This window comes from Misgurnus anguillicaudatus, chromosome 21 (genome assembly GCF_027580225.2).
Source record: "Misgurnus anguillicaudatus chromosome 21, ASM2758022v2, whole genome shotgun sequence".
Taxonomy (NCBI): Eukaryota; Metazoa; Chordata; class Actinopteri; order Cypriniformes; family Cobitidae; genus Misgurnus; species Misgurnus anguillicaudatus.
In genome coordinates this window covers 14,221,778-14,244,255 of record NC_073357.2, presented here as the reverse complement: position 1 = coordinate 14,244,255, position 22,478 = coordinate 14,221,778, and the positions used below count along the sequence as shown (strand labels likewise).

The following is a 22,478-nucleotide window of genomic DNA, read 5'->3' as shown; positions in this document are numbered from 1 at the left end:
CTGAACCGCGTTTTCCATGATGATTACGGTCATAATTTTATGTATAAGCCAGTGTGAGGATGAAATAAAGAAGTGTCCTGATACATCATATGAAGATATATTCAATTGTTTCATGTTGTTCCTCGGGGGTCTTCAATGAGCGAATATAAAAGCACAGAGACATGCCCTATCTCTACAGTGGGACAGTCAGTCGAGTGTTTAATACATGGAATATACAGAGACTTCTTGTTTTTAACATTTTCAGGTGATGGTTTAAAATGTCACAACTGTCCCTGGTGCGAGTTTTTTTTTTAAACGGCAATTTTTAATCGACTTGTTTGAGTTTTTATGGCGACACCAAAAGTAACTTAATGCACAGACACATCACAAACTATTATAAACATTAACTAATAAGCAGTTAATGTAATCTCATAGCAGAATAAATAAATCAGCATATTTTTATCAGCATAATATGTTGTTTTTGAATAATTATTGTATTTATTGTTCACTGACAGTGTCTATGAAAGGTTTTAATGGGAGGAAGTGTGGATAAAACAAATGTTTTGTAGAGATTTACTGCGTTTGTATCATCTATTATGGCAACCCCTAACTGCACAAGTTATGCCGGTCTTCCTGGATTTCATAATAAGCATTAAAATGCCAGTCAAAACGGCAGACTCGTATCCCTCGCAATAGGACTACTATTAGCTGTAGTGGCTCACCGGAAGTTATACCCATGTTGAGGATTTTTGTGGTAAATGGGTACACAAGTACTTCAAATCTCTCAAAACACAGCTTTATTGTATAGATAAGAAGTAAACAAAACAAAATTATTTGTATTACTGAAAATGTCTATTTTTCTCACATAGACCCCAAGGGCCAGTAGTGTAACAACAAATAATAAAGATATAATTAAGTGCAAGAATCACTGACTGCTGTAAAAGAAGCTTAATGGTTTTGATCCTTTTTATCTCTGCAACACAACATTTCAAACAATTGTGCACTTGCAATACTGTTTTTGTTTTGCGCTTTTACATTTCTGCGCGTGTAGCTTTGTGGCACTGTTTTGACTTGTGGGCGGAGTCAAAGTATTGGGGTGTATATAACAGGCCTGGCTCCCTTGACATTGCATCATCCGCTGACTTTCGCAGACTGCATTAGAGGATGTTCAAGATACATGAACACAGGCTGGATCTCCGGTATGTGTAATTGATTGTTTTGTTTTTAGTTCGCTAGTAATTAAATGTTGTTTTGTTAACTAAATGCGCATTAACAGGTTTGCTCAAGTTCAAAAACAGATAATAATAAAGTCATGTTTTTGTTTTCATTTTTATTAACAGTTTTATTTTAAATATCATGCTTAAACTATGACTACTGTAGTAAATTCATGGTTACTATGGTTTTAATAAAATACCATAGTTAAACTATTATTGCTGTAGAGTCCTAAGGGTTGTGACACATAATTTTGTTGAGTTTTATGTTATTGTTAAATAAAATGTGGTGATGAACTTGCACATAACACATTGAGCATGTTGGCCAATGTTTCTGAGTTTGTAATAACACGCTAACTCTACCTGAACAGGAGCACTGAAGCATCTGCATGTGAAAGCGACAGAGGGCACATTTGCTTGGTTTCAGAGTAAGTGTTTTAATGGGAAAGGGTTGCTTGGGGCCAGGGGTGCAACTGCACATTTGCTGAGTGGTGTGCAAGGTCTGTGTTGGTGCCCCCTTAAATTTTTCAAACCTCGTTTTTACCCACACAATTGTATTAGTAATGTTAACTTAAATATGTATTAATTTAACTGTCACAAAGACCTAATGCACACACGCTTGTTTTTTTTTTTGGAAATAATTGAAAGATAATCTGTTACCAGATTCTGTAATTATGAACTAATATTTTATCATAAGAGTGCAACATTTTATTTGGACTCTCCAATAACCTCATCCACAGTTAGCATTGCTTTTCTTGTCTTGTTTTTCATTATTTGGCTTTTCCAAATCCTTCACATCTTTATTAAACCAACCTGATCTCACGAATTTCCGTGGCATAGTCACGGAATTTTTTGCTCATTTTTCCGTGGCATTCTCACGGATCTCCGCATATTTCCGTGGTCCTGCCACTGACTTTATTTTCCGTGGCATTCTCACGGATTGGTTACTCAACTGTTTTGTCCTATTTTCTTACCATTGTCGCTTCGGTTTAGGGTTAGATTTACATAAAATGACATCCCTACCCAAACCCAACTCTAACCCCAACACCAGGAGACAATTGATTAAAGTTTAGAAAATATAAAAGAATACATCAGAAAAAATTGTATAAACCAATACTTAAAGTGACATACTAACGCAAACACCAAATCTAACCCTAAACCGAAGCGACAATGGTTTGAAAATAGGAAAAAGCAGTTGAGTAACCAATCCGTGAGAATGCCACGGAAAAATGAGCAAAAAATTCCGTGACTATCCCTTTGTGAGATCATGTTGATTAAACACATCCCATTTAACATTTACAGTGATGTGGAAAAGTAAGAGATCTTTGTAAATGACTATGTTGTTGCTGTTTTCTGGATGACCCACAACTGTTTTTATGTTTTGTGATAGTTGTCTCTTGTCTGATCTGAGCCATTAAACTACCCACTGTTCTTCAAAATCTTCCAGGTCCTGCTGCACAATCTTTGCTTTACCAGCATCTTCTGCATTTTTGAAAACTTTCTGGGGACTGTATGATGTTAATATTCACTCAACATGATCACTGTGAATGTTTAATGGGATGTGATTAATAAAGACATAAAATATTATACCTGTGTAGTTATCCTAAGCACATTGTGTTTTGTCTATAGTTGAGACTTTTATGAAGTTCAAATGGCATTTTATGACAAATTGTTGCATTGATACAATCCAAATCAATAATAGGCTAAGTAACTAAATCCAACCTTTATTATTATATTGTTTTAATCACTTACCTAAAACATAACACCATTTTGAAACATGTCGGCAACTCCTGGTAACTGATAGTTTTTAAACAACAGGGTTAGTTGTAACACAGTTGTTGTAACACTGTTGTAAAAGCCTCAGGTATACAATGATAACAAACAAAAAAATTAATCGAAATAATACCTATTAGAATCTATTCATATGCATCAATGCATAATAACGGGATTGTTAGATGAAGGATCATGAATGAATGTGTGGACATCTATTTATTATAGACAGATATATAAACAATATGCTCCTTTAGTATATAGACAGAATTTTATAGAATTATTTTTGTTAGAATAAACCCCACCTATAAAATAAGTTGTAACTAGGGATGCACCGATAGGATTTTTTTGGGCCGATACCGATTCCGATTTAAACAGACAACTTCTGGCCGATACCGATGCCGATACCGATATTAAACACTTGTATACAATACTATACAGTTGGTCTATTAGCTAGTTTATTTCTGCATCATATTATTTGTACTGAACATGGATTTGATCTAACTAACATTCAACTGACCAACGTAATAAGAGAGGCACAAATTAAGCTAAAACAAATATAATAAGACAGCATGACAACCTTCAAAGGTGGTTTTTGCTATTCAGCATTTATTTTATTAACATCATTAACTCATTTTTTACATTTAATGGATTTCTTTATGCAGTTAATTAATAAACAATCGGTATCGGCTTTTCTCGTGCTATTGCCGATATGCCGATGGTTTCAAATTCATCAAAAATCGGCCGATAAATATCGGTGGCCGATACATCGGTGCATCACTAGTTGTAACGCTTGCACTCCTATCACTTTCGGTGTAATTGTAAAAAAATAAAGATAAAGAGAAAAGTGTAAAGTAACCATGTTACAATTAACCCCGTGTTACTTTGTGCCCTGCTCTTCCCTAATCATAATATTATGTGTGTCTCTCGTTAATTAATACCTGCTTCTTTGCTTGCTTTATCAATGTCTATCATCATTTTGTTGTTATCTCAATCTTAATGGATGAGTCAATGGGCCATTATCTTACATTCTACAAGGTTAACTTTCAGTATGAAATCTTATTGGTTGTAATGGAAACTGTAATGGTCTCTGTGGGTCTCTACTGGAATGTGTTGGGTTCTATTGGTGGGTGCATTAAATCCTACTGGAATATGTCCCAAAACCCTTCAAAAAAGAATTTTGAAGTAGTTTTAATGGTAAAAGCCAGTGGTTCCTATTAGTATTTTAATGGAAACCAGTAGAATTTCTATGATAGTTTCTATTGGGTATTTTACCAGGGTACTAATCACCGTCACCTGTCCCTCATTACACAGCACACACCCAGTCATTGAGTGTGTTTACATGCACAGAATAAGCGGATAACTATCAATAATCAGCTTTTTTACGATTTACATGCAAATCAATAAACCGGCTATGCAGAAAACAGCATTTCATGGGACTTGAGATTTGTCAGGTTTCTCGCATGCAGTGACGTCACCGGCTATAGTACATAATAGCCGTTCAAAAAGCTGACGGCATATCTGTCTTAAGCTATACTATTGTATCTCTTTTCATCAGCTTTTATTTTCATAGTTTTTCTGCCACCCACTTTAGTCGGGCGGAGACTTTGCGCTTACTTCCGTGCGTGACATTTATCTTTCACACGTGGAGAAATACGCACATGAACAAAGCTGCGGAAAAAGCCAGTTAAGGTGTTAACATGCAACGCGAAATCGGTGTAACTCTGACTCAACTCATCTCTATGAAGATTTGGAAGTCTTTGGGCCCTATTTTGATGATCTAAGCGCATTGTCTGAATCTGTGTTAATCATCATTTCATCTGCATATTCATATTATCTGCTTTTTAATGCTCATGTTTAATTAATACTCACTTTTTTATATCTCTGTCTCATCTGGTCTGTGGTACCATAACAGAGTTATTATTATTTAGAGTTATTAGAATATATTATATATTATTTGAATAATTGTTTCATTCTTCTCATATCATCATTGCATTTGCATCGGTCCTAGTTCTTCAGCAAATTGAGATGTGACACGCACAGAAGCAATGCGCATGCACTGAAACAGTTTTTCGCGTTCATGTTCTTCATGACGTGAAATTTCTCGCCTTTATCAGGAATTCCTGCCGTTAACCTTTCTTGCCTGTACTGGCAACAGGAGCAAAATTTTTTAACTCTTTCCCCGCCAGCGTTTAAAAAAAATAAGTTGCCAGCTAGCGCCAGCATTTTTCATGATTTTCACAAAAGTTTAATGCCTTCCAGAAAATGTTCTTCTTTAAATATATAAACAAACAATATATCAAATGAAAGAACAGATCCTCTGCTTTCAAAAAAACAAAAACGTTTCATCCTACCTTCATTATTTCTATTTTTATTACCTCTCAAATATGGGTAGGTTTCTTCAAAAACAATGTAATAGATAATTGCATTTTTGTGAAGGACTTTTGATACAGATCAGATGCAGAGCGATCTTTAAAACATACACAGACTTCTTTCTCTTTCACGTGAGGCGCTACTTCCGGGTTTGTTGCGGAAGTTTGCCACCTGGTGGATAAAAGGGAAGTGTTTTCTCTTAATTCTTTCACCGCCAGCATTTAAAAAAAAAGTTGCCAGCCAGCGTTTTTCATGATTTTCACAAAAGTTTAATGCCTTCCAGAAAATGTTCTTCTTTAAATATATAAACATACAATATATCAAATGAAAGAACAGACCCTCTGCTTTCAAACAAAAAAAACCCGTTTCATCCTACCTTCAGTAGTTCTTTTGTAATCAGCTTTTGAATATGGGTAGGTTTCTGCAAAAACACCACATTTTGAGCCAAAAGCAGAGATAATTCAATTTTTGTGAAAGACTTTTCATAAAGTTCCCATTCAGAGCGATCTTTAAAACAGACACGGACATGCAGCTGCTTGCCATAGGGCAATACTTCCGGGTTAAAAAGGTGGGGAAGGGCACCACCTGGTGGATAATAGCGGTATTGCGGAAAGACGGAAATATCTCGTCAATGGCGGCGAAAGAGTTAATTGACAAATGATCTCGTCAATGATGGGGAAAGAGTTAATTGTTGCAAATTATTGTTTTAGCAACTCTCTATCATACCATATGTAAATCAGTGTCTTATGAATTTTAAAGGGATATCTTGACGAAAGTTTACTCACATCAATGCTTTCTAATGCCAGTTGCTTGTCTGCATTAACCGAGAATGAAGACCTCAATAAGTTTGTGCTTGGTGGTGGGAGGATCAGTGAACAAATTTAACAATCCCCTTAATTTTTCTGGAATGTAAATCAAACTCCCATTCACAAACATACTTTTTGAGCATTACGGAGATGGACCGATACTAATGTTAATATGTTTGCTCTCTCAGAGTCAGACAACAACGTATCCTTCCTGATTTGAAGACAGTGGTTAAAAATGATAGTTTAGGATTCCTGATCTCTGTTAATCCACAGAGATTTATTGCTGTCCTCTTGTTTCTGCTTTGTTTTTACTTTTCCCACTCTCTGTGCTGTGCTTCAGTCCCTTATCTATCCTGTTTTAGTCTGTGTTTTGTCTGAGGGCCAGCGTTTGACACTTGATATAATAAAATATTATTTTAACTTATTTAAAGTGCCATAAAAATATGATTTTCATTATATTTAACAAATAAACTTTTGATTTTGTATATTATTCATTCTATTCAGAATTGTAAAAAAATTGCGCAATGCGCCCCCCCCCCCTCGTGTGGCGCCCCATGTACTGAATATACTGCATACCCCAATTTTACACCACTGCTTGGGACTAACATGTCTAACATGTGAACTTTTTATTTGTATACATAAATATCTAATAATTTTGTTGTGTGTGTTTTTGGCTATAGGATTGAACTGGAAGAAATGAAATTAAACATCCAAGGCTCAATTGACACAGATTGTCCTGTTTAAAAACGTTATACCGAAAGACTTTGTGCTTTAGTTTAAACACATCTGACACCACTTTATTGTTAATGAGAAGATGTAAGGGGTTTGTCTTGTCATGTTCATGTTTTTTAAATTGAAGTTCTAAGTTCTCATGTTCATGTCTTTTATTTTGAAATAATTTCTGGCCATTATTGTCTCTTGTTTCCCTGTTCCCTATGTCTCATGTTCTCATTGGTTCACTGTCTGCATATACAGTATAGCCCTCATGTTTCCATTGTCCCTTGTTGGTAATTGAATGTAGTTGCTGTGTTTGCATTGTTTCATGTTCATGCTCACATTTATGGATTACCTCATGTCAAGGATTTCATGGTTTATGTTTGGATCACATTACATTTTTCTATCTGCACTTAGATCCAGTCTCATGCTATGTTTGGACAGCACATTACAGATGATCAAGGACTGTTCATGTGTTTTGTGATAGTTGTGACCACACTGATAGAAGGGTGACCATACTGTAGATGTTAAAATAAAAGTTTTTATTTATTTACACAACTTATAGTTTTTTTATTTTTTTTGTGACAAGATTTGAAAAGCCTAAATCCTTAAATTTTAATAATTATTCATTGTGAAGCACACTATTTCAAATGTGGCTTACAATCACTAGACTGACCTAGGCAACATACTGTACCTCCCATTCACACCTGGCCCAAATGTCTGCCATAATGGATCCAGGTTTAGACTCTGTGCAAGTATTATTATTATTTACAGCATCTACAATATCGTCAAATTGTGAGGATTTTTTAAAATTGTTGACAAATTTATGGGGATCACTATCAACTCACTGTACTTGTTTCTGTTGTCTACCGAACATTGTTTGATTCCTTCCATGCATCTCTAACATTATCAGCTGTACATTTCTCCTCCACCTTCCTCTTGTAATCTAGTGGTGCCTCCTTTAGCTTTATTTAGCTCTTTTACCATATATCTCTTATTTCTTAAAAAAGCTATTATTTCCCCAGTCTGTGCCGTCAAAACAGTCTCTGAGATTATCTATTAACTATAGTCCATGTCTGCACCTGCTGAATAACAGGTTTAGTCCTTTTTAAAGGTCACATTCTTCCTGATACCATTTTTTAAAACCTAGTTAGTGTGTAACGTTGCTATAATATCATAAATAATACCTGTAAAATAATAAAGCTCAAAGTTCACTGCCAGGCGATTAAAAGCCTACAACGAAAGGTCGGTTTGGACTACAGCCCTCTATTTCCTGCTTTAATTACGTCAGTAAAACAGTTTGTTGACTAAACTCCGCCCACATGAATACGTCAGTCACCAGTTTTGGCTCAAACGGCTCTGCTAAGCTAAGCTGCTATCGAATTATAGCACACTAAACAAGCTACACAATCAGAACTTGTTACGTATTTCTGAAGGAGGGACTTCACATAACAAAGAAGACATCAGCCTGTTTTGCCCTTGGCTGCAAATTAAAAGGCCCAGGTATATAAACAAGAATAATAGTAATTTGTCCAAACTAGGGGTGGAACGGTACACAGAAGTCCCGGTTCGGTTCGTACCTCGGTTCAGGCGCCACGGTTCGATTCACTTTCGGTACAATGGAGGGAAAAGCAAAACAAAAATGAAGAAGGCATTTTTTTTAGTACTTAAGCTAATCTTAAAAACATAGGTGTCCTTATCAGTGTTATTTTCAGATGTCATGAATATGAACTGAAATGCATTTAACATACTATCTCGTATTTCAAAAATGTATACCTCTTTAAGTAATCTTGTACTCATCTTTCATACAAATATGGGTTCAAATGTATTACAAGTGTTACCTAAATACATTTTAAAATTACATTTTGGCCTTATTTCATATTAATGTACTAAAGAACCAAAAAATAGGCTTGTAGGATGAATTAATAGGTGTGTACGACTTCACGAGGTGCTGCAAGAAACGACAAGTGGATGACGTCAGAGTAACGCGAGAGCGATTTGAAATCAGCCTCCTCCGCAAGATTTCTCGCGGTACTCTGACGCTGATGGCGCTGCGTAAAGTTGAGCACGCTTTAAAAACTGAAAACAGCTGAACTCGACAGAACTGCCCTGCGTATGCCTGTTGTATACAGCAGGACAATTTATCTCCTACTTCTCAGCGTGAGAAATACAAAGTGTGGCGTATGAACTGACTGAAATGCGTGTTTGTCAAGGTGAATGCGTGAGACTTGAGAGCCCTGATTAGATGTATTTCCACTCACATACCTAACAACTGCTGAACAACGCCGATGCAAGGTCCTCGTCTTTTCCACCACTCTCTCGCCTGTACTATTGTAACTGACTGGAAAACTGAAGCTTTGCCAAACTTGCGATCTTAAAGAGGCTGGCGGAACGTCTAACTCTTGTGGAACACCACTTGCCATACTCGCTGTCGGCTGCTCATTCACTGACTGAATGCAGAGTGCCAGAGAATGTAGACGGGCTCTGATAGAGCGCATACATAGGCGGAGCTCGGCTGCATTGGCGCCAATCAGAGCTTCAGAGCTAAAGCGGGGCAACAGATTAGCTGTCCATAAAGAACCCGCCTATCTAGCAGTAGTTCCGCATTACATTAATTATTTTGCACGCAAGTTTTTTTTATTTTCATACCGTGTATTCTCCGTTTAAATTCATGCACCGAACCGTGACCCCCGTACCGATTCGGTTCGAAGCGAATACATGTATTGTTCCACCCCTAGTCCAAACCCATGATTTAAGTAATGTGATCTAAATGAAAAAAACTTTTTCCTCATCCTACTTAGTGTTTATGAGGAACAAATTATTTCGAGAGGAACAGATAATTTCACATAAAGGACTTTCAGATCCTTCATATTGTATAGGATACTCAGTAAATCCTTGCGGCTTTAGGTCATTTTGCTCGCTTGTCCGTTGTTGCCAGAGCTTCCCAACTCTGCTTTGACTCTTATTGCGATTTTAGACTCCAACATTTTAGACTCCAAACCCTTACATCCCTCTACCCTAGCGGCTAGTCCACCAATCAGGACTGACAGCAATATACTAAGCTCTCACAATAGACTAATAGACTAATGTTATTTACTTGTACTAAAACCAATCAATATCAATCTTTCAAAAGGAGCTCCCTCTCTGGATGTAAGAGATAGATGATAAATCTTTCACCTACCACACTTTCTGGGGAATAGGCTGCCGACAAGGGTCCTCCAAGCATCTCTGTCTCATGTCAGTCTTTCGAACTGCCCCCAGGTGCAGCCTGCCCTTGTGCAGTCTGCATCCAGGTCGCGGCGCTAGGTGTTACATTTAGTCATTTAGCAGACACTTTTGTCCAAAGTGACTTACAAATGAGGTAAACAATAGAAGCAATTAGAGCAACACAAGAACAGCAATTAGTGATGCACCGATGTATCGGCCGCCGATATTTATCGGCCGATTTTTTATGAATTTGAAACCATCGGCATATCGGCAATAGCACGAGAAAGGCCGATACCGATTGTTTATTAATTAACCACATAAAGGCAATGAATTACATGTCTTTTGTTCAATTCAAATTATTTAATGTTCTGGTGTGCACTATACTTAAGCACCGACAGAATACCTTTGTTGAGCTGGCTCAAATGTCTTGGACAATAAAAGAAACAGACTGCACTTTAGTGGGGAAAAGAAGTCCAACTTTTTTTGAAATAGCAATATTTATACTCTGTTTAAAGCAATAGCACTGGCATTATTTATGGGTATTAAATAAATTCATTACATGTAAAAAAAAAAGAGTTAATGTTGTTGATAAAAGAAATGCTGAATAGCAAAAACCACATTTGAAGGTTGTCATGTTGTCTTATTATATTTTTTTAGCTTAATTTGTGCCTCTCTTATTATGTTGGTCAGTTAAATATTAATTAGAACCAATCCATTTTCAGTAAAAATAATTTGATGCAGAAATAAACTAGCTAATAGACCAACTGTATAGTATTGTATACAAGGGTTTAATATCGGTATCGGCATCGATATCGACCAGAAGTTGTCTGTTTAAATCGGTATCGGCATCGGCCAAAAAAAATCCTATCAGTGCATCCCTAACAGCAATAAATAAGTGCACTAGAACTCATCAAGTCTAACACACTATACATAGTCAAGGGTTCATTATTATTGTTTTTTTTACAGAAAATGTAAAGATAAAGCTGGAAAATAGAAAAATATATTAAGTTCTGTATTAGTAGATATAGTATATTAGTATAGTGTATTTTGGATTTTCACTCTGCAAACATTATCACCCTTGCGTATGAATGACGAAGCCCTATTTAATGTGATGTTATAATCTCTGTCAATTGTTGCTTTTAATTGTGTATGCAATTGTGCTTTATGTCACTGATCACTCATTCAGTATTTACTGTTGTCTGATGTTTTCTCATTGTCGTCTTAGACTGTTTTTTCTTGTATTGTATGATATTGAGGTTGTTAATATGTGACGAAAAAATTTGTGTATTCAAATGTGATTGGTCATTGAAGGTCCGACACTGTGATTGGCCTATGATTATTTTTTCATGTGACTGGTTTTTAAATAACTCGGTGGAACTGCAACCATGTATGTATGCCTGATGAAGATCTTGTGTTCAAAACGTCGCTGTAATAAATATTTTCATCTTTTGCAAGCTAATAGTGTGCGGGATACCTTTTTTTATATTTTTTATATGCTATGTAATTCAAAATGGCAGACAGGAAGTAGGTTTGACTCTGACATTTTTGGTCCGTCAGACTCAGTTTGAGCCAAGGAATCAATAGATTGAAGTCTAACGACAGTATGACAATTGAATGAAATGTTATAAACATTTTATACATTTATTTACATCTCTTGACCACTATGCGACGCTGGCCTAAATGTTTGCAGGTGCTTTTGGAAGATGTCACTGATAAACCATACAAAGTTTTTTACCGATATGCCATTGCGTTTGTGAAATACTGAACTTGATTAGAAAATTAAAAACGAGACCCACACCCAAACGGTGCACGCACCCTCAGGTCATGACTGCCATCAAAAATAGTCTATAGGCTTAACTTTGGCAAAGATACAGCTCAAATACTTTTTTTTTGCACTCTATGTAAAATTCATTGATGCGGTATACGAAAACGGATTGGCGAATCAACACGAATTCCATAACTTTTTGCATTGAGTGTCTCTAGATGCTACACACAATTTTTTTTTGCAAATCGGACAAAAGCTCTATAAATAATTATTCAAAATGGTGGAAAAATTTACATGACGTAAAATGACGTCATATGCATGTGCAATCGAATCGGCATGAGTGAATTAGAAGAAACGATAATTTTGTTTCTAGGATTTAGGGGTTCGGAGTTATAAGCAAAAACGTAAGTGCAATTTTGGAATGTTGGTGGCGCTAGCGGCTTTGAAACTTCAAATTTGGTGTGGTAACTATTTGCACTGTCCTCTATCAGTGTGCCAAAATTAATAACTTTCCTACATACGGTTCTATGGGCTGCCATAGACGCAATGGCAGAAGAAGAAGAAAACTACAGATTTCAATAGGGGTCTTCGCCCATTCTGGGCTTGAACGCTAATTAAAAATAATACAGCTGAGGAATAGCAATAGTGATGCTTTGCATGAATGGAAGCACCTCTAATAATAGCAAAAGTGCATAAAACCGAACTTATGCAGTTGTGTAAAGCTGATCCATCATCAACATAAAACAGTTCACCAGAATGACAATACAAGTACCATTACTAGTAAAATGAAAAATAGGTTTAACCCAGAGACTATACTGCCACTAATAAATAAATTCTTAATTATAGAAAGTCAAAATAACAAATAGGCATAATGATGTCTAGTACAGGAACTCACTAGCTGAATCTATGAACTGATGGGTTAATTGATCATTGAGAGAGGAAAAACCAGACATAGGCACCAGTGATGTATGGGTCAATGTATAAACAACCCGCACCCGACCAACGTTTTCAACTAACCTGCCCACAACTTGGACCGCAATTTTTTTACCCGACCCACTTCTGGCCCGCATTTTTTAAAAGTAGTAATTGTTTAAAATAGTTAATTGGCATCTTTATTTCAAACAACCGAACCGCGACCCGAATGTCAATAAATATATTTTTGAATGACTCATAACTGCGGGTGACCGCAGGCACCTGCTCATTATGGATCAACCCGGCCATCACTGATAGGTGCAGATCACAGAAGCTCCAAAGTGCAACAAGTGCAGACAGTTAATGAAAGTGTGAACTTATTTAGCTATAATACGTGAAAACATCTAGTTAAGTAAATATTAATATTTTATCCGCAAAAAAACTTTTACACACCACTGTAATAATATCAGTAACATTTGTTTAATCTACTGACGCAGTCCACTGTGCCATGGATGGGAAAGCGTTAAAACAATGTGTTCCTATTCCAACAAACATACAGTGAACTCATAAGAATTGGGACAGTAAAGACAAAACTTCTCTGTTTGCTGTGAAGTGAAGAAATTGGTAAGATGAATATCAGTCAAAAGTACACACTGTTACATTTTATTAACATTTGATTATGTTTTCAACACATACATGCTTTTCCAACACAGAACAACAACCTTTCATCCTGATGCATGTGTGTTAGACCCAGACTGCAGACGCATTGATCAAACATTCTCTGTTTTTCATGTGTAAACAATTAATGGATCAGAACACAGTTCGTCACTTAACACTTGTCAGACAATTGCTTCACCATGTTCACAGATAGAAGAATTAAAATCCAAAAGTGTTGTTTCACTGAGTTTGTTATTTGTGTAGGCCTATGCCAAAAAGTTAAAACATAAAATGTGACATTTTGTACTTTTGTCTCATATTCACCTTGAAATGACATTTCTTGACTCCACATCAAACAAAGACTATATTGTCCCAGTAGAGGGCACTGTATCTATTTGTTCTTTGCATCAATTTAATGTGTACTGACATGGTTTCAAATCTATAGTTATCTGATTCTTTACTCTTCTGCTATCTTAAAATGCATATATTTAGAGCAGGGAAATCACAATATTTCTGGGGATGCATGCCCTAGCAAAATAAATATCCAGTGTTTATGAAATTCTGTGTACGGCTCTGTTCCCGGGTGACTTGTCTGTGGCACACTCACTCTTCAAGGACCCATTACTGTCGCCTGAAGAGACTTTGTTACGGCCTTCCTTACTCACGTCGGCTTTGAAGCAAGATGCTTATTATTAGTGCAAGTGTAGTTCTAGTTGAAGTTAGTTTGAACATTTTATGACAAAAAAAAACATGTTCTGTTAAATAATTGAATAATATTCTCTGGGAGCAGTCGAAAGCACATCTTAAATGTACATGCTTCAGGCACAACGGTGCCCCCTCCATTCTGTTTTTTTTTTTGTCGTGTTTTTAATTATTATTTTTTTTGTATTTTGCATGTTTCTGTGAATGTATGAGCACAGGAGTTTCTCAGAGCTGTATGAGAAAGCCATTCAGGATGCAGAGGCAAAGTCTGGAGAGGGACAATCAGGTGAGGCTTGGGTCCTGGATGAGAGAGGAGAGAATAATGATGGAGGGGAAAAAGAGAAGAAAGAAAATAGAAGATCAGACAGTGAAATTCAAACTCACAAAGAGCAACTTGGAGAAGAGATGGGAATTCCAGAGTCCAGGGATTCAGAATTGATGCTCTCTTTACCCAGCATACCTCTCTTGCGGGCAACCTCCCTGCAGGACAGTGCACAAACCCAGATTTCAGAGATCACCCCCATCTCTCTAACACGGAGCTACTCACTAGAAAGACACCCCACAAGCGAGGATTTCTATGAAAGGTAGAGATTTCAATTTGCGTAATATACTTTTAATTTAACTTTATTAACTTTGTTCTGGGTTCGGGCCTAATACAGACCCAGGAGCCCTCTCTTTGTTGAGAAGTGCTCGGGCCAAATGCAGAGCTCAGAGCCCTCTCCTCAGACAGCACGCCAAATACGCATATCATTATTTGTAAGTGTGAACTCTTGAAACATACTTTAAAAGAACATTTTTCTTAACTGCCAATTTTTCCTTAAATTCAATCTTAAGATAAAAGTTAAGAATATTTTGTATTCTCAAAAAACCTTCTTAAGAAAGTTATTTTTTTCCTTATGTCCCACATGACCGATTGGGACATTAGGGAACAATATTTACTCACCGCCTTCATACACTAGCTGCCCTTTGTACAACCGTGTATAGCATAGTCTTAACACATCGTATGTATTGCGTTAATGATCGCGTGGTGGTAAAAGGATTAATAGACTGATAAGTATTGAGCAGGGTACAATAATCAATTTCAAAGCTTGTCATTTTCTTCTTAAGATAAAAATTTTGGATGTTCCTAAGTAAATATTTCAGAACTTCTTAAGAAATGTTTGAGAATTGCACTTAAGAACATTCTTATGAACTTCTTACAATTTATCTTAGGAAAGTTCTTATTTCTTGTCGTAAGAATGTTTTTGTGAATCCGGCCACTGCTGAAATAAACTGTCAAAATAATTTTTGTCAAAGTGCACTGAGTAATCGTATTTATTCTGCATGTCAGGCACGAATATGATAATGTGGGGCAGAAAAGAAACAAGCACATCTACGAAAACCCTGAGGAGCTACGGGATTCTGACATCAAGCTGGCAATCAAACCAAAAGTGCTTCTGGAACATAGGGAACAGGTATGCAAATGCAGTATTATTGTCACTAACACCAACACAAATTGTAAATTTATTCTCTATCTAACCAAATTAATGTCAATATATGCTATCCCACCTGTCACTGAAATACTGTATCAACACTTTATTGGTACAAATGTAGACATTTATATAAAATTCTACTTGGTAATGTGTGTAAATAGTCATGTGTAATAGTCATATGAGCATATAGCACTTTTCACAATTGTTTAATTGTTCTAAAGCGGGTTTACAATAACACAAAAGAAAACACAGAAAAACGAGAGCAAGTCCCTATTGGCACCCCCCCCCCCCCCCAAAACAAGATCATAAAATTTTACATGCAATATTACATACAAAAAAAAAACACACACACAATTGATGTAAAATCACATGATTATTTAACATTCACATCTTAAATGCATTAAATTCAACAAAGCAGCTAAATAAAAAATCTATTTTTTTCATTGTCTAAATTGACCTTTGACATTTGAAAATGCAAACTTTACAAGTAATCAATGATCAGGCATTAACTGATAGACCTCTTATTAAATGGCATATAGACATCAGATTGACAGTATGCCAGCCTAATGGTTCAATAAAATTTTATTTATATAGCGCTTTTCACAATTCTTCAATTGTTTCAAAGCAGCGTTACAATAACATATGCAGGAAAAAACACAGAAAAATTGATGGACAACATCTTGCTGCTCTCTTCTCTTCAGTCAAGTGGGTATTTGTTATAATCCATGAAGCCATGTGTCTCAATAAGATGTCCAGGACCTCTGGTATAAAAGTAGGTTCAAAACAATGAAGATCCAGCTGTGTATTTAACTTTAGACATGGAGCACTTTTTAATCCATGTGTGCACCAAAACCATCTTGTTTCCCTGCTGTCAATACTCTTCTTTGTTTTATATGGCTGCAAAACCAAGTCCTATTTAATTTGCCATATTGGAACCTTAAATAGGACTTGGTTTTGTGGACATTTACTTATAATGATTACATATTTTACACTCCCTTGCAAATTGCCTTTACAAAATAGTTAAATCAATATATTATTTAATGTGGAAATGTTTTTTACATCTTTCTGAAGCAATTCTCAACTCATCCAGTACTCAAAAGTCTTGTCAACAAATGTTTAGTATGTGTTCCCTGGCATTATTTTTAGCAACTTCTAAAATATATTGTTTTACTAACCATTCATGACACACTAAATGCGTTGTCCCAGAATCCACCCATCTCTGTGTAATTATTGAAACAACACATTTTGTGTTACTTTTAACACAAAATCACACATAATGTGTTAAAGATACACATAGGGGCGGTTTCCCGGACAGGGATTAGACTAGTCCTAGACTTAAACCCTTTTAAGAGCTCTCCAAACTGAAAACAACTTTCACTTACAGATCTTAAAATACATCAGGGCCCTTTGTTTTACTTCAAGATGCACACAGGTAATGTTTTTAGTAAGGCATGTTGTTTAAAACTAGTTATATTTTCCTAATTATAACTAGTTGTTTAAAACTAGTTATATTTCCTAATTATACTAAGGCCTAGTCCTGGATTAAGCTAATCCTGGTCCGGGAAACCGCCCCATAATGTGTTAAAAGTTTAATGCACAAAGATGTGTAAAAAATTAACACATCCTTTCTAAGAGTGTGGACTTTTTCCATTTATTTTTATAAACAATTAACCCTTCCGAGAGCACAAGGGATAAATACAAGGGATACCAGAAGCACTCCAGCTCCTCTTTGTCTATTAGTAGGCAACAGTTTACTTCCGCTGCCAGTTGACATCAACTCGATCCACATTATCATATTTCTGCCTGCTTCTAAATCACAGCCTGTAAGTAGGCTATGTTTTTATATTTTAAAAATGTGCTACTGACTATGATTCAATCATGAGTTTTAAGCAGTGTAGAGTAGCACTTTTTTTTGTTGTTTTTACGATCACAAGTGGTTGTACAGAAATAGTTTCATGTTTTAGTATCCTTTAGGGTGACCATATGTGCCATTCTTCCTGGCCAGGATTTCTGGTGCGTCTTCCGGAAGTCATATTTGTCGACCACATATGTCATAGAGGATTATTATTATTATTACAGAAAAGCAACTGTTACATTTTAAGGTAAGAATGAAACTACGATTGTATGTCTTATGTTTTTAACTGAATGGTGTACCTGTATGCGGTCAACAAATACGACTTCAGGAAGACGCACCGAAATCCTGGCCAGGACGCCCTCGGGGAGAATGGCACGTATGGTCACTATAGTATCCTTGCCTCATCAATCTGTTACGTTCTGTTCAAGCCACTTTAGCAAAGTTGATCGATCAGCTTGGTCATCTGCCTTTTTTCTGTATCAGATTCGGGTTCCAAATATAGTAAAGATGATATGAAGAGCTCTTTTCCAAAACGCGATAAACGCCATTTAAAAAAAAAATGAGTTTGTCATGTCATTTGGCTGTGTACTGAACCTATTCACTGCTCCATGAACGTTTTATGCCAAATCACTACATTTCCTTGTTAAAATGTAGGTACAAGATGCCATTCTTTTCCAAAACGCGATAAGCACCGGAGCCTATTTTAGCCTAAACGCGATTTATCCTCTCGACCAATCAGATTTCGATGAGCGTTCGACGCAATCCAATGGCGGCGCTCTGAACAGATGTTTGTTTATGTTCATTCATTACTCAAAATGAGGATTAATGTCATGTTAATACATCATCCGGAGAATGTACCCGTTTGCAAGGCGATCTTCATCAAAGTGTTTGGTATGTACAACTTTCGTTTCAGAACTGGCTCGTTTAATACCGTTTTGTACGTTCGCGATAAAGTTTTTTTCCTGTGAAGAAACCAGCTAACGTAACATGAAAAGTACTGAATAGTTCGATAGCCTGCTGATAGACAGACTGGCGTTTGATACATATACCATGATAAGGTGCTATTGAAGATTGTGTGTAGTGCAAAAGTACAAAATGTGGCTTGTGAACAATGCAGGGACATCTGTAAAGTTGTGCTTTTTGGTTTGGACATTATGAGCGCGTATGTCATTGAGAGATCGAGGGGAGCTCGCTGTGTGTGCGTGTGAGGTTAATACAACTGTGTGTAGACGAGAGAGAGAGAGAGAGAGAGAGAGAGAGAGAGAGAGAGAGAGAGAGAGATGTGAAATATATTGAGCAAAAGAGGTTCCTACTAGGGATGGGCGAGTACAGCATTATCTGTATCTGTATCTGTATCTGTAAACCATATGAATTATCTGTATCCGTATCTGTACTCGGAGTGGGTGTGGCCTAACCCGAAAGTAGGCGGGGTTTGTCTTGAAATGGGCGGGGCTTTAACCGGTATGTTATTTTAAGCATGCAATTAATATATGGGTTGATCAGAAATTGTTATATTTCTGTATCACTGATCATAAGAGGGAGAGAGAGAGTGTTTGTTTGTGTGTGTAGCTTAATTTGTAATATTATTTATTATTTATACCACTACTACCTTTATATTTTATGAAATACAGCAAAAAGTGTCAGAGTAAAAAAAACTGGTTAAAGCCAGCTGATGGTTAAAACGAAAAAACTTAGATGACTGGCAGAGAGAGGAAGAGAGAGGGAGAGTGTGTGTAGCTTAATTAATTTGTAATATTTATAACACTAACTTTAACTTACTACCTTTATTTTTTATGAAATACAGCAAAAAAGTGTCAGAGAGAAAAAACTGACAAGAGAGAGAGAGAGAGAGAGAGAGAGAGAGAGAGAGAGAGAGAGAGAGAGTAGCTTAAATTAATTTCTAATATTTATATTATAGCTTAATACCTTTATTTTTGTATGAAATACAGCAAATACGTGTCAGACACTCAGTGTCTGGTTACTGGTTAGAGACAGCTGAAGGTTTAAAAAAGAAAAAAATTCTCCGATAGGCAGAGACGCGATGCGAGTTGCATTCACGTCTGAACGAACCCATGTTTACCAGAACTCTGCTGGTTAGTATGTATTAACGTTACAACCCGAAGTAAAAAGCTGAAGAAGCCCTAAACATTAATGGAAAAGAACCGTGAACCCGAGAGACTGAGGGAGAGAGAGACAGAAAGCTGTTCTGTGTATGAGTGTGCAGAGCGGGACACAGACAGCTCCCAGCTGAAGGTTTAAAAAAAGAAAAAAAATCTCCGACAGGCAGAGACGCGATGCGCGTCCCATTCACGTCTGAACGAACCCACGTTTACCAGAACTCTGCTGGTTAGTACGTATTTGAACGTTACAACCCGAAGTAAAAAGCTAAAGAAACCCTAAACTTTAACAGAAAAGAACCGCGAACCCGAGTGACTGAGGGAGAGAGACAGAGAGCTTTTCTGTGTGTGAATGAGCAGAGCGGAGCTGCGGGACTCACAGCAACACGATACATCTGTATTTGTGTAGGGGAGGGGCGGCGCTGTTACTACTAGCCTATCACAGAACGCTGACACAATCAGCTACCCAATGATGATTTTCATTTAATCCGAGCACAGATATTGACTCGTATTACTCGTATAATACTCGTACTCGGCAGAAGTGCTTTATCCGTACCGGATACTCGTTTCAGCCGAGTATCCGGCTCATCTCTAGTTCCTACCGCCCTGCTAAGGAGAAAACTGAAATGGTGGAGGGAGTAATAGCAAGTTAGTCATGTGTAATTCTTTTTATTTCATACTGGCTCCAATGTATATCACAATCTGAATAATTTACTTATTCATTTATAGTATGAAGAGTCCCTGAGTATATGTTGCATGTTCTCTTATTTGTGTTTTTTTTGTTTTTTAAAGAAAAAACATACATTTATTGAAAAAATGTATGTATTTATAGCGTTTTGAAAAAAAATTAAATTAACTTTCAATTTATAATCAACAATATTGTTGTTTGATTTAATAATCATTATTCAACATGTTCAGACTGAGCAAAAAAACAATTTTAACAGAATAAATTGAATATTCACAAAATGTGTGTGTCTAGGTAAAAAATGTACTTTTTCTGAAAACTATTGAAATGGATTTATAGCGTTTTGGAAAAGAGCTCTTCATATTATCTCCTGTTGGGAGCTGATCTTCCAAATATAGTATGGAGCATCACATTTTGGAAACACCCTTGAGGTATTCGGCCAGTCACAACACATTTGTTAGCTGGCCAATCAGAGCACAAATGGTTTTTAGAACGATGAGCTTTGTAGAAATCTGCACGACTCAGAAAGACAGGGCATATAGGAGCAACAACAATAATGTACAGTATGTGGAAAATGTTTTTTTTAACCATAAACCATGTGAACACATTGCATTACACCAAATAACGTTCTGTTAAGCAACGTAACAGGGGCTCTTTAAAAAAACGAACATAAACATACATGTTACTCAAATATTATAATAGCACAGTTTCTGATAAATACAGTGTTATGTGATATTAACCAATATGTTTAACTGAAAAAGGCCAAATGTCTTGTCTAGTTCATGTCTTTTATTTTGAAGTTCTTGTTTCTAGTTTCATGTCTTTTATTTGAAAATTTCATTGCAATGTTTGTCTTGCTAGTTTCCCTATTCTCTGATGTGTCATGTTTAGATTGTTCCTGTCCCTATATATTGCCCTCATGTTCCCATTGTCTTTGTTCATCTGTAATTCTATTTGTTTGGTGAGTTCACGTTGTTTTCATGCCATGTCATGCCTTTGTTTTGTTCATGTTTAAGTCAAGTCAAAATTACTTTTTAGTTATGTTTATATTTTCTTTGATAATAAACTGCACTTGGGTTCAACACTGCTCGTCTCTCAGTGGATTAATCGTTACAGCATGTCAAAACTCCTCCAGGGCTCCAAAACACCCTCATACCCGAGAGGGTTAAATTATCAGACCAAGGTTTTTCGAGGGCGAACATAGTTTGTAAATTTAATTGTTTCTCTTTTTTACTCTCTCTAGTGTGGACCTGACGAGGAGTTTGAGAGACCGCCATCAGCCAGTGATGTGACTGTTCAAGCTGTCTGCATAGAAAGAGCCAAAAGAAGCTCCAGAGCTCTGAGCCTCCATAATTCAATCACTAAAAGTAAGTGTTTCTTTAATATAACTGTATTGTATCTTAAAATTATCATTATCATCTATTATAAATTCAGTGAACCATTGTGAATTGACTATTATAAATTCAGTCAACCATTGCTGCATTTAATTACTTTCTTCCCTAAAAAAATAACTCAATCACTAAAAACGGTTGTTTTTTACGTTTTAGTCTTAAAAAATCTTAAATTACGTAGTATGAAAAAAGGCCTTAATAAGCATTAAAATGTCTTAAATCCACGTATCAAAGGTCTTAAAATGTTGTCCAACCAACACCGCCAAGAAGACTGTAACTGTTTTATTCATGTTCGTCTCGTGTGTCAGGGAAAACTGAATAGGTGGAATCTACTAAAGCACAAGTTTGCGGGGAGTTCGCTAAAGTTTGTGGACCGGGGAAAAGCAAATGGAGAAAAATGAGTTTTAGCTATGGGGAAGGGCACATTTAATGAAAACTGGTTTCTTAACCCTGATTTTGCTCCGTGGCAAAGACCAGTTAGCGTACGGGGTCCGTTGTTTATTTTGCAAGAAAGTTTTAAAACTCGGAACAATGGGCATCAAAGCTTTAGTGTCACACATGCAATGTAAGAAACATAAAGCCGCTGCAGAAACCTGTTGAAAACACCTGGCATTTCTCCGTTCTGTCGCGCCTACAGCAGTAGCCCTAAAGAGCATCACGGCATGCGAATCTGCATCAGCAGTTTTCAGCACCGCGGCTTCTGCTCCATCAGACATCCGATCAAGGTTTGGCTCCACTGCCGGACGAAGCCTGTCTTCTTTTTCTCTTTTAATGGCGGTTGGCATCCAGCTTATAGGTGCTTTAGCGCCCCCTCTGCTCCGGAGGGTGGATCTACTACACTATTTCCCTTACTCCTGGTCTC

The 22,478-nt window shown here is 36.6% G+C and overlaps 1 protein-coding gene across 2 annotated transcripts in view; it reads left to right on the top strand.

Moving 5' to 3' along the window:
- LOC141348955 (signal-induced proliferation-associated protein 1-like) overlaps nucleotides 1-22,478 on the top strand; it is a 195,660-nt gene that overhangs the window by 143,524 nt on the left and 29,658 nt on the right. For both annotated transcript variants that reach the window (XM_073859681.1, XM_073859682.1), the window contains exons 10-12: nucleotides 14,315-14,680; nucleotides 15,427-15,550; nucleotides 21,469-21,592. In XM_073859681.1, coding sequence (XP_073715782.1) covers nucleotides 14,315-14,680; nucleotides 15,427-15,550; nucleotides 21,469-21,592 — 614 coding nt within the window. The remainder of the gene's footprint in view (nucleotides 1-14,314; nucleotides 14,681-15,426; nucleotides 15,551-21,468; nucleotides 21,593-22,478) is intronic.